This window comes from Manis pentadactyla, chromosome 4, assembly GCF_030020395.1.
Source record: "Manis pentadactyla isolate mManPen7 chromosome 4, mManPen7.hap1, whole genome shotgun sequence".
Lineage (NCBI taxonomy): Eukaryota > Metazoa > Chordata > Mammalia > Pholidota > Manidae > Manis > Manis pentadactyla.
In genome coordinates this window covers 156,433,247-156,446,550 of record NC_080022.1, presented here as the reverse complement: position 1 = coordinate 156,446,550, position 13,304 = coordinate 156,433,247, and the positions used below count along the sequence as shown (strand labels likewise).

General features: G+C 36.7%; 1 protein-coding gene across 4 annotated transcripts in view; it reads left to right on the top strand.

Moving 5' to 3' along the window:
* Positions 1 to 13,304, top strand: part of INTS2 (integrator complex subunit 2) — a 57,890-nt gene that overhangs the window by 30,407 nt on the left and 14,179 nt on the right. For 3 of the 4 annotated variants that reach the window (XM_057501280.1, XM_036911126.2, XM_036911127.2), the window contains exon 16: positions 12,596 to 12,700. The exons of the other annotated variant lie outside the window; for it this stretch is intronic. In XM_057501280.1, coding sequence (XP_057357263.1) covers positions 12,596 to 12,700 — 105 coding nt within the window. The remainder of the gene's footprint in view (positions 1 to 12,595; positions 12,701 to 13,304) is intronic. 4 annotated transcript variants of the gene reach the window in all.

Genomic DNA, 13,304 nt, shown 5'->3' with positions numbered 1-13,304 from the left:
ACTGTCATTTCGCCATTGTATGTCCATGGCTCCTTTATCAAATATTAATTGGCCTTATATGTTTGGGTTAATGTCTGGAATCTCTATTCTGTTCCACTGGTCTGTGGCTCTGTTCTTGTGCCAGTACCAAATTGTCTTGATTACTGTAGCTTTGTAGTAGAGCTTGAAATTGGGGAGCGAGATTCCCCCCCCCCCCACTTTATTCTTCCTTCTCAGGATTGCGTTGGCTATTCGGGGTCTTTGACGGTTCCATATGAATTTTTGAACTATTTGTTCCAGTTCATTGAAGAATGCTGTTGGTAATTTGATAGGGATTGCATCGAATCTGTATATTGCTTTGGGCAGGATGGCCATATTGACGATATTAATTCTTCCTAGCCAGGAGCATGGGATGAGTTTCCACTTGTTAGGGACCTCTTTAATTTCTCCTAAGAGTGTCTTGTAGTTTTCAGGGTATAGGTCTTTCACTTCCTTGGTTAGGTTTATTCCTAGGTATTTTATTCTTTTTGATGCTATTGTGAATGGAATTGTTTTCCTGATTTCTCTTTCTATTAGTTCATTGTTAGTGTATAGGAAAGCTACAGATTTCTGTGTGTTAGTTTTGTATCCTGCGACTTTGCTGAATTCCGATATTAGTTCTAGTAGTTTTGCAGTGGAGTCTTTAGGGTTTTTTATGTACAATATCATGCCATCTGCAAATAGTGACAGTTTGACTTCTTCTTTACCAATCTGGATTCCTTGTATTTCTTTGTTTTGTCTTATTGCCATGGCTAGGACCTCCAGTACCATGTTGAATAACAGTGGGGAGAGTGCACATCCCTGTCTTGTTACCGATCTCAGAAGAAAAGCTTTCAGCCTCTCGCTGTTCAGTATGATGTTGGCTGTGGGTTTATCATATATGGCCTTTATTACGTTGAGGTACTTGCCCTCTATGCCCATTTTGTTGAGAGTTTTTATCATGAATGGATGTTGAATTTTGTCGAATGCTTTTTCAGCATCTATGGAGATGATCATGTGGTTTTTATCTTTCTTTTTGTTGATGTGGTGGATGATGTTGATGGACTTTCGAATGTTGTACCATCCTTGCATCCCTGGGATGAATCCCACTTGGTCATGGTGTATGATCCTTTTGATGTATTTTTGAATTCGGTTTGCTAATATTTTGTTGAGTATTTTTGCATCTACGTTCATCAGGGATATTGGTCTGTAGTTTTATTTTTTGGTGGGGTCTTTGCCTGGTTTTTTTATTAGGGTGATGTTGGCTTCATAGAATGAGTTTGGGAGTATTCCCTCCTCTTCTGTTTTTTGGAAAACTTTAAGGAGAATGGGTGTTATGTCTTCTCTGTATGTCTGATAAAATTCCGAGGTAAATCCATCTGGCCCGGGGGTTTTGTACTTGGGTAGTTTTTTGATTACCGCTTCAATTTCGTTGCTGGTAATTGGTCTGTTTAGATTTTCTGTTTCTTTCTGGGTCAGTCTTGGAAGATTGTATTTTTCTAAGAAGTTGTCCATTTCTCCTAGGTTTTCCAGCTTGTTAGCATACAGGTTTTCATAGTATTCTCTAATAATTCTTTGTATTTCTGTGGGGTCCGTCATGATTTTTCCTTTCTCGTTTCTAATTCTGTTGATGTGTGTTGACTCTCTTTTTCTCTTAATAAGTCTGGCTAGAGGCTTATCTATTTTGTTTATTTTCTCGAAGAACCAGCTCTTGGTTTCATTGATTTTTTTCTATTGTTTTATTCTTCTCAATTTTATTTATTTCTTCTCTGATCTTTATTATGTCCCTCCGTCTGGTGACCTTAGGCCTCATTTGTTCTTTTTCCAATTACGATAATTGTGACATTAGACTATTCATTTGGGATTGTTCTTCCTTCTTTAAATATGCCTGAATTGCTATATACTTTCCTCTTAAGACTGCTTTTGCTGCATCCCACAGAAGTTGGGGCTTTGTGTTATTGTTGTCATTTGATTCCATATATTGCTGGATCTGCATTTTAATTTGGTCATTGATCCATTGATTATTTAGGAGCATGTTGTTAAGCCTCCATGTGTTTGTGAGCCTTTTTGCTTTCTTTGTACAGTTTATTTCTAGTTTTATGCCTTTGTGGTCTGAAAATTTGGCTGGTAGGATTTCAGTCTTTTGGAATTTACTGAGGTACATTTTGTGGCCTAGTATGTGGTCTATTCTGGAAATGTTCCATGTGCACTTGAGAAGAATGTGTATCCTGTTGCTTTTGGTTGTAGAGTTCTATAGATGTCTATTAGGTCCATCTGTTCTAGCATGTTGTTCAGTGCCTCTGTGTCCTTACTTATTTTCTGTCTGGTGGATCTGTCCTTTGGGGTGAGTGGTGTGTTAAAGTCTCCCAAAATGAATGCATTGCAGTCTATTTCCTCCTTTAATTCTGTTAGTATTTATTTCACATATATTGGTGCTCATATATGTTTATAATGATTATATCCTCTTGTTGGACTGAGCCCTTTATCATTATGTAATGTCCTTCTTTATCTCTTGTTACTTTCTTTATTTTGAAGTCTATTTTGTCTGATACTAGTATTGCAACATCTGCTTTTTTCTGTCTGTTGTTTGCATGAAATATCTTTCTCCAACCCTTGACTTTTAATCTGTACATGTCTTTGGGTTTGAGGTGAGTCTCTTGTAAGCAGCATATAGATGGGTGTTGCTTTTTTATCCATTCTATTACTCTGTGTCTTTTGATTGGTGCATTCAGCCCATTTACATTTAGGGTGATTATTGAAAGATATGTACTTATTGCCATTGCAGGCTTTAGATTTGTGGTTACCAAAGGTTCAAGGTTAGCTTGTTTACTACCTTACTGTCTGACCTCACTCACTTATTAAGCTGTTATAAACACAGTCTGATGATTATTTCTTTCCCTTCTTTTTCCTCCTCCTCCATTCTTCATATGTTGGGTGTTTTGTTCTGTGCTCTTTTTAGGAGTGCTCCCATCTAGAGCAGTCCCTGTAAGATACCCTGTAGAGGTGGTTTGTGGGAGGCAAATTCCCTCAACTTTTGCTTGTCTGGGAATTGTTTAATCCCTCCTTCATATTTAAATGATAATCGTGCTGGATACAGTATCCTTGGTTCAAGGCCCTTCTGTTTCATTGCATTAAATATATCATGCCATTCTCTTCTGGCCTGTAAGGTTTCTATTGAGAAGTCTGATGATAGCCTGATGGGTTTTCCTTTGTAGGTGACCTTTTTACTCTCTCTGGCAGCCTTTAATACTCTGTCCCTGTCCTTTATCTTTGCCATTTTAATTATTATGTGTCTTGGTGTTGACCTCTTTGGATCCCGTCTCTCGGGAGTTCTGTGTGCCTCCGTAGTCTGAGCAACTATTTCCTCCCTCAGTTTGGGGAAGCTCTCAGCAATTATTTCTTCAAAGACAATTTCTATCTCTTTTTCTCTTTCTTCTTCCTCTGGTACCCCTATAATGCAGATATTGTTCCTTTTGGATTGGTCACAGAGTTCTCTTAATATTGTTTCATTCCTGGAGATCCTTTTATCTCTTTCTGCATCAGCTGCTATGTGTTCCTGTTCTCTGGTTTCTATTCCATCAATGGCCTCGTGCATCTTATCCATTGTGCTTATAAATCGTTCCAGAGTTTGTTTCACTTCTGTAATCTCCCTCTGGACATCTGTGATCTCCCTCCGGACGTCTGTAATCTCCTTCCGGACTTCATCCCTTAGCTCTTGCATATTTCTCTGCAGCTCTGTCAGCATGTTTATGATTTTTATTTTGAGTTCTTTTTCAGGGAGACTGGTTAGGTCTGCCTCTGCAGATCCTTTTTCAGGTGTATCTATCTTGGACTTGACCAGATTTTTTTGCCTTTTCATGGTGATAGCAGTGGCTGTAGGCAGGTTGCGGGTGTGTCAGCTGGGAGAAGAAAGTCATTTCCTGCTTGCTGGATGCCTTGCCCTTCTCCTTTGCCTGTGACAGCTACCTGCACTCCTGGAGCAGCCACCAGGTTAATCTCCTAAGCTGCTGTGGGCAGGGTGTCCCATCAGAGCAGCGCCGAGCCCTGTGGGGAGTGGCAGGCACGCCAGGTGCGCTCCTCTGTGCTAGCAGCGACCCTGCCGGGCAGCTGTGTGGTAGCAGTGGCCTTTGGGTCTGGCCCGGGTGGCTGTGTGTTGGGCTGGGATTCCGGTCGACTCCTGGGAGCGCGCCTTCTCCCTCTGGCTCCATTGCCGGTGTGCGCGGGGCTTTTCCGAGCAGGCTTCTACCGGGCTCTAGCTTCACTGCCGCTGGTGCGCGCAAGCCATGCCCGGGCTGTTCGGTTGTGCCGCTGCGGCTAGCACAGATCTGCTCTTGGCTCCTTCCAGTGCTTCCGCCCCCAGTGTGCGCTCCCACTCTCCTGCTACTGGGCCCATGTGTCCTGGTCTGCGCCACTTGGAGGAATGACTGGCAGGCTGCCTAGTCCTTTGAGGGGCTTCAGAGCTGCACTGCCTCCGTTTAGGGTGCCTATGTTTCCCCGGTATTCCCAGCTGCGAGGACAACTTCGTCCAGCTATGGGGTCCCTGTCTCTTTGAGACTAGCAGAAAGCACTCGCTTTTCTTTTTTCTCAGGTGCGCCAGTTGTGGGGACCTGCCCACAGGTTTTGCTTTTCCGTTTCTCTAATATCCAGCACCCCGTGCACCTTGTGTCTGCGTTCCAGGTGCGGATTTCTAGAGCTGGTTGTTTAGCAGTCCTGGGCTTTTCACTCCCTCCCCGTTCCGACTCCTTTCTTCCCTCCGGGTTTTGGGGTGGGGGAGTGTTCGGGTCCCACCTGGCTGCGGCTTGTATCTTAACCCCCTTCATGAGATGCTGAGTTCTCGCAGATATAGATATATCCTGGCTGTTGTACTGCATCCACTGGTGTCTCTTTTAGGAATAGTTGTTTTTATTGTATTTTCATAAATATATATGTTTTGGGGAGGAGATTTCCTCTGAACTACTCATGCTGCCATCTTCCCGTGATCCTAACACAGTCCATTCTTAAGTAGCTAAAAGTATTAACTTGCTTAATTCTCTCCCTTAAGCTTAACTTTACTTAAAAACAAAGCCTGTCTTTTTTATTTTATTTTTTCTTCTTTCTTCCTGTTATCTGAAATTTTCTTCTTGGTCACGTATAGAACAAGACATATCCCATGATACTTGGGAAACTATAATGTTCACTGGCTCTGAATTCCTGAACCTGAAATTTTTCTTTGTACTTGATTGTTAATTATTTCCTTCTCAGAAGAAAGTTAACTCCAACTGCCTCTCTCAAAATGGAGAAACTTTTCAGACTTTGGCAGATGGTATTTCTTGGTATGTTGAAGTTATAGGGCTGTAAAATCAAGTTTTGACAAAAAGAGTTTTTATAATTACATGACCATATTGTAGAGTGATGGTTTATTTACATATAGTTATGTAAATGTAATAATTGTTTGCTTAATGCAAAAGGACTGGTTTTTAAAATAAAAACACATATTAAAATTATGTTTACTAGACAAAATTTAGGAAATTAGAAAAATACGGAGACCAAAGTATAAACTACCTGTAATTCTGTCGCTAATCACCATTTGAACTTTGCTAGAAAACCATTAGTCTTTATGCATGATAGCTGTCATCAAGTTGGAATCATATATTTTTAATCTACCTTTTCTACTTAATAATACATTTCAAACCTTTTCCTAGTACAGCAGTTTTTTTTCTAAAACATCATTAATAGCTGTATAGTATTTCTTTATAAATATGTACCATTACTTAACAAATTCCTATTGTTGGACATTTAAATTTCTTTCAGATTTTGCCGTTATGAACAGTGGAGGAGTGGAATGAATATCCTTAGAGCTAACTCTGAATATGGGCATGGTTATTTCTGTCCTTACTAGAGATTCCTAGACATAGAACTTCTAAGTCATGATTTTGGAAAAATTTTAAGATTTAAAAAATGAATTTCCATTACTGCCTTCCAGATAGGTTATAACATTATAGACTCCCACATTTGTATAAGATGTGAATGCCAGTTTTTTAATAATATTAAGTGTTATCATTTGCTTTATGGTGTTCTTAATTATAGAATTTATGGGGAGCAAAATCTTTGAAAACAAGGTACTAATGAACATATACCTAATCACATATATTTTCTTTTAAGATGTTGTTAATTTCATTTAAAAAATTTAAGTATGCCTTTAATTTTGGTGTAAAGTATGAGGTACACATCCAATTCTACCTTTCTATAATTAGTTATTTATCAACATCACATAGTGAATTGCCTATCATCTTCCTATTTGAAAGGTTGCTTTTGTGTATATTGAAGTATTATTACAAATCTACATCTGTTTTGGATTTTCTTTTTTATGTGGAGATTTTGACTATCTTTCACCATTGCTGTTCTTTTTTTTTTATTAAGGTATCATTGATATACACTCTTACGAAGGTTTCACAAGGAAAACAATGTGGTTACTACATTCACCCTTATTACTGAGTACCCCCCACATCTCATTGCAGTCACCGTCCATCAGTGCAAAGATGCCACAGAGTCTCTGTCTTCTTTGAGCTATACTGTCTTCCCTGTGACCCCACACACACCATGTGCACCAATCATGATACCCCACAGTCCCCTTCCCCCACCCCTCCCCTTTGGTAACCGCTAGTCCCTTCTTGGAGTCTGTGAGTTTGCTGCTGTTTTGTTCCTTCAGTTTTGCTTCGTTGTTATACTCCACAAATGAGGGAAATCGTTTGGTATTTGTCTTTCTCTGCCTGACTTATTTCACTGAGCATGATACCCTCTAGCTCCACCCATGTTGTTGCAAATGGTAGGATTTGTTTCTTTCTTATGGCTGAACAGTATTCCATTGTGTATATGTACCACATCTTCTTTATCCATTCATCAACTGATGGACACTTAGGTTGCTTCCATATCTTGGCTATTGTAAATAGTGCTGCAATAAACATAGGGGTGCATATGTCTCTTTGAATCTGCAAACTTGTTTTCTTTGGGTAAGTTCCAAGGAGTGGAATTCCTGGGTCAAATGGTGTTTCTATTTTGAGTTTTTTGAGGAACCTCCATTTGCTTTCCACAATGGTTGAACCTAGTTTATATTCCCACCAGCAGTGTAGGAGGGTTCCCGTTTCTGTGCATCCTCATCAGCATTTATTGTTCCTAGTCTTTTCTATGTTGGCCATCCTAATTGGTGTGAGGTAATATCTCATTGTGGTTTTAATTTACATTACTCTGATGATTAGCAATGTGGAGCATCTTTTCATGTGCCTGTTGGCCATCTGAATTCCTTCTTTGGAGAAGTGTCTGTTCATATCCTCCACCCATTTTTCAATAGGGTTATTTGCTTTTTGGGTGTTGAGGCATGTGAGTTCTTTATATATTTTGGATGTTAATGCCTTGTTGGATATGTCATTTACAAATGTATTCTCCCATACCGTAGGATGCTTTTTTATTCTGCTGATGGTGTTCTTTGTTGTACAGAAGCTTTTTAGTTTGATGTAGTTCCATTTGTTCATTTTTTATTTTGTTTCCCTTGCCCGAGGAGATGCATTCAGGAAAAAGTTGATCATGTTTATGTCCAAGAGATTTTTGGCTATGTTTTCTTCTAAGAGTTTTATGGTTTCATGACTTACGTTCAGGTCTTTGATCCATTTTGAGTTTACTTTTGTGTATGGGGTTAGACAATAATCCAGTTTCATTCTCTTGCATCTAGCTGTCCAGTTTGCCAACACCAGTTGTTGAAGAGGCTGTCATTTCTCCATTGTATGTCCATGGCTCCTTTATTGTATATTAATTAACCATATATGCTTGGGTTTATATCTAGGCTCTCTAGTCTGTTCCGTTGGTCTGTGGATTGTTCTTGTGCCAGTACCACGTTGTCTTGATTACCATGGCTTTGTAGTAGAATTTGAAGTCTGGGAGCATAATTCCCCCCACTTTATTCTTCCTTCTCAGGATTGTTATCATTACTATTCTTATTCAATATTTAGGTCTATTCTCACATATTTAATCTTTCACATGAACTTTATAATAACTTTTTCAAATTCTACAGCAGAAAATTATATTGAGATTTGATCAAAATAATGTTAGGCTTATAGATTAATTTGCAGAAAAGTTGCATCTTTACAATATTAAGTCTTCCCACAGGAAAAGGAAATCAATTTTTCTTAATTAATAATGTAGGCTTTAGGGAGGCTGATGTTTATGGGTTTTTTTGCTACTGTATCTTGTATCTAGAATATTATTTGGTACATAGTAAACACTTAATAAATGTTTTTGAATGGGTGAGTGGTTTTTTTTTCCTTTCACTAATAATTTTATATAGGTTCTGTATAATCTTTCATTAACAATTTATCACTGGTTATAGGAAAGGTATTTACTTTGGTTTATTCAAGTTTTGAATTTTTTCGAGTACCATTAAAAAATTTATCAAGTAAATACTTTTTTGGCATTTATTGAGATAATTTGTTTGGGCTGTACATAATTCATGTGTAATTTATATTACTGGAATGGGCCCTGGTTGCTCTTGATGGTCATTCTGTTAGTATAATACTAAATTTTATTTACTTGTTTTTTTTAGTATGATTTTTTCTGTCTGTGTTTAAACAAGTGAACTCAACCTTTCTTCCTTTCTTTTCCTTCTTTCTCCCTTTCTTTCAGGCTTTGGTATCAAGTTTAATTTCATAAGTGAGTTAGTTTTCCATAGGATTTTTTAACAGATTAAAATGTTGCAAAAACTAGAGTCAATGTAAATAATATTCAAAACATTTCTACAGTTTTGTTGAGGATGAGGCTAAATGTTAGATTTGAATCTTTGAAAGCCTTGCATTGGAAGAAATTCAGAAATGTGTTTGTTCATGTTGTATATATAAAGCCTGGTGATCTTCTCATAGGCCTTTTGTAACTACAGTTTTTAGTCTTTTACTGAAGGATTAAGAATATCTTTGATGCTGTATTTCACAGAGGTGTTAAAGAGAAGTAATTGCTTTAGGAAGGGCATTATGGCCTGCTAGTTCTTTTCTTTTTTTTTTTTTTGGTATCATTAATATACAATTACATGAGCAACATTGTGGTTACTAGATTCCCCCCACTGGCCTGCTAGTTCTTTGATGGAATTATTAGAATGTAACCAGGATTTTATCTATAATTTCACAGATCCAGAAACTTAAATATTGATACTTTACCCTAAGCTGATCTTGGGGAAATCTAGATCTTAATAATAGTAGTTAACAGCTGAGTGCATGCCCCAGACACTAGTTGAAGCACTGAAACACTTGTTAACTCATGTAAGACCTCACAACAATTCTGTGATATAGGTATAGCTATCTCTCTTTTACAGGTGAGAACACTGAGGCACAGGGAAGTTAAGTAAAGTCACTAAGCAGTTAAGTGTTAGGACCAGGATTTGAGTATCACTGGAACCTATTATTTTTTATGGTAAGCCATTTTTGATATTCAAAATAGTCTGTCTTTACTACTGTACATAAAAGCATTCAGCTAGGTATAATCAATCTATTACTTTGTCTTAAAAATACCACTTTATATTCCATTTTTCCTCTTTAATGTTATTTCATAAAAATAGTAATGTTACTTTATATCTATCAAGATGGGCCACAGACCTGTGGTTTCAAATAGGTTTTTAGTATAGAATTTCTTTTTTACTTTTTACGTTTTTTTCCCCAACTTAACCCATTTCTCCAAACCACACCCACCATCTGTAGTAGCCACCAACCTGTTCTCTGTATTTATGAGCTTTTTTGTTACGATTCCACATAAAAGAGGTCATACAGTATTTGTTTTTGACTAATTTCACTTAGCATAATGCCCTTGAGGTCCATCCATGTTGTCACAAATGGCAAGATTTCATCTTTTTTTATGACTGAATAATATTCCATTGTATGTGTATACTGCATTTTATTTATCCATTCATCCGTTAATGGACACTTTGGTTGTTTCCGTATTTTGGCTATTTTAAACTATACTGCAATGAACATGGGTATGCATATATCTTTTCAAGTTAGTGTTTTTGTTTTCTTTGGATAAATACCCAGAAGTAGAATTGCTAGATCATATGGTAGCTCTGTCTTTAATTTTTTGAAGAACCTCCATACTATTTTCCATAGTGGTTGCACCAATTTGCATCCCTATCAACAGTGTACAAGAGTTCACTTTTCTCCACATCCTTGCTAACACTTGTAATTTCTTGTCTTTTTGTTAATAGCCATTCTAACAGGTGTGAGGTGATACCTCATTGTGCTTTTATTTGTATTTCCCAGATGATTAATGATTGTTCAACATCTTTTCATGTACCTGTTGGCCATTTGTATGTCTTCCTTGGAAAAATGTCTCTTCAGATTTTTTGCCCATTTTTAAATCAGATTGTTTGGTGTTTAAACAGTTTTTTTTGGCTTTTGAGTTGTATGAGTGCTTTATATAGTTAGATATTAGTCCCATATAAGATTTATGATTTGAACTATATTCTCCCATTCAGTGGGTTACCTTTTCACTTTGTTGATGGTGTCCTTTGCTGTGTAGAAGGTTTCTAGTTTGATGTAGTCCCACTTGTCTATTTTTGCTTTTGTTGCTTTTAGTGTCAGATTAAAAAAATCATTGCCAAGATCTATGTCAAGTAGCTTACCATCAATGTTTTCTTTTAGGAGTTTGATGATCAGATCTTATGTTTAAGTCTTTAATCCATTTTAAGTTAGTTTTTGTCTATGGCATAAGGTAATGGTTCACTTTTATTCTTTTGCATGTGGCTATACAGTTTTCTAAACATTTTTTGAAGAGACTGTATGTCTCCTATTTTATGTTCTTGGCTCCTTTGACTGTATATGCATCATGGGTTTATTTCTGGGCTCTCCTCTTCCATTAACCTAGGTGTCTGTTTTTATGCCAATATCATACTGTTTTGATTACTATAGCTTTATTGTGTGGTTTGAAATCAGAGAGTGAGATGGCTCCAACTTTGTTCTTTCTCAAGATTTTTTTGGCTATTTGGGTTCTTTTGTGGTTCTACACTAATTATTGGATTATTCTATTTCTGTGAAAAATACCTTTTGAATTTTGGTAGGGATTGCATTGTATCATTGTATTTATTTCTGGGTTTTTATTATTTTTGAAAAAATCTAGAAATACACTTAACCAAGGATGTGAAAGACCCATATATTGAAAACTACCAGGCAACAATGAAAAAAATTGAGGACAAATAAATGGAAAGATATTAATTTTGTGTCCTGCAACTTAATGGAATTTGTCTATTAGTTCTAACAGTTTTTTAATGGAGTCTTTAGCGTTTTCTATATATAATATGTCATCTGCAAACAATGACAGTTTTACTTCCTTTCCAATTTGGATGCCTTTTATTTCTTTTTCTTGCCTAATCACTCTGGATAGGACTACTTTTCTAAGTGGGTTTTGGAATCAGGATTTGACTGTCACTGGAACCATGTTGTTTTGTCTTCTGAAACACATTCTTACTTAATTCATAAAAGATTGGTTTGGAAAACTAGGATGCTAATTTATTAATTTACAAGGAGGATTACATCTAATCAAGAGGTAATTGGCAAAGATTCTCAACCTATATTCTCACCCTTGCACTTATATACTTATTGTCTTCAACCAAAAGAATTTGTTGAACTTTACATTTTGTGGTTTATGTTTGAAAAAGAGTAAGTATATTGGATATGCCTTTCAAACTATGAACACCCTGGTTGACGTTCTCATACAGTCCTGTGGTGTATATAAGCAAAGTACTGTGAATTGAGATGAAGGTGTCAGGCACATAGAATACAGAAGAGATGACACAGAAAAAGGTAGTATTGATTGGTAAAGACCATTACTCTGTGGTATCTAGGATTTCACTGAAGGTTTTACTCTGCGGGATCTGGGAATCTATGAAGCATGGAACCGGAGACATTTGGCCAAAGCTGTGTTTAAATAGGATTATCACAGCAATGTGAAGGATGGATTAAAGAGAATAGAAATTAGAAACAGGGGTCTTGGGCCATAATATTTAAACAAATGATGAGCAGGCACTAAATCAGAACAGCAGATAAAAAAGTCGAAATTAAGATGGTCTTGTTTAAAAAAAAAACATGGACTAAGCTGGCCTTAGGTAGAAGAAGTTATGAGAGAAGGAAGTCACATTTATACCACCCAACTTCCTTTCAAAAGAGGCAGTCACCACTATAATATATAAAGTGATTAAATTAAAGCTATTGGAATCATGAAGCTCTAAGTCATGTGGTCATGACTGCTATTTGGTCTTCTTAGTTAGATTTGGGAGACCCTGACCAGGGTGTTTTGTTTTTGTTTTTGTTTTTTTAAGTATAGGGCATTTCTGCAGATGGCTTCTCTCACTCCTTATGGTTTTTCTCCCCACTAGTTTCAATTTCCAGGCACTTTCCAGATCTTGCCCTTAGGTATGTTCTTGCTCTTCTGTGTATCCACTCTTTGGGTAGTTATTCACCTTTTATGAGCTATATTCACAGATTAAGTGAATCAAAAGTAAGTCGATGTTTTTGTTCCCATTTAGGTTGAAGGTTAAGGTTTCTGTTGTTTCTGACATCTAATTTATCTTACACTTTTTATCTTTGACTGACAGCTGCTATGCAAAGAAAGCCCAAATCATACTCGTCTTCTTTAATGGATCAGATTCCTATCAAATTCCTTATTCGACAGGCTCAAGGGCTGCAGCAGGAGTTGGGAGGTATTTGTTTTACCTGCTCTTTACTGCTAATGTTTATTGTTAATACCTCACTGTAATAAATAAAGTTGTAGGTGCTCAATGTTAAAAACTCAAACTATTCAAGAGTCAAATTCCTTTTTACCATCTTAATTCCTTGCAAACTACCCCCCTTCACCCATGCCAAAACCCCAGTTTTATTTTGGTGTGTAATTTAGACATTTTTTTCTACAGGTTGAATCATATGAAATTGCAGGTAATCAACTATTTTTGACCTACAAAAATGAATTTCATATGGTTGAAGCTAACTGATACATGCATGAGTAAATAATTCTTTTTCATAAACTCTAGTGGTTATACTCTGTCTCTTCTGAGACTATCTTTTTTCTCTTGGAGTCTTGGAGATATTTTTAGGTCAGTACATATAGATCTACCTTATTGTTTTTAATTGCTCCATAATCTGTAGCATAGAGTAACTGTACTGTTTTACTTGAAAATAGCCAGATAGAAATATAGTAATGTTTTTTTAATTAAATATTTTTTCTTAATTTAATACCTCTTTTTTTATAATGTTTGTAGGGTTTTTTTGTTTTTTTTTTAATTGGAACTTTTTCTTTGTTACGCCTGG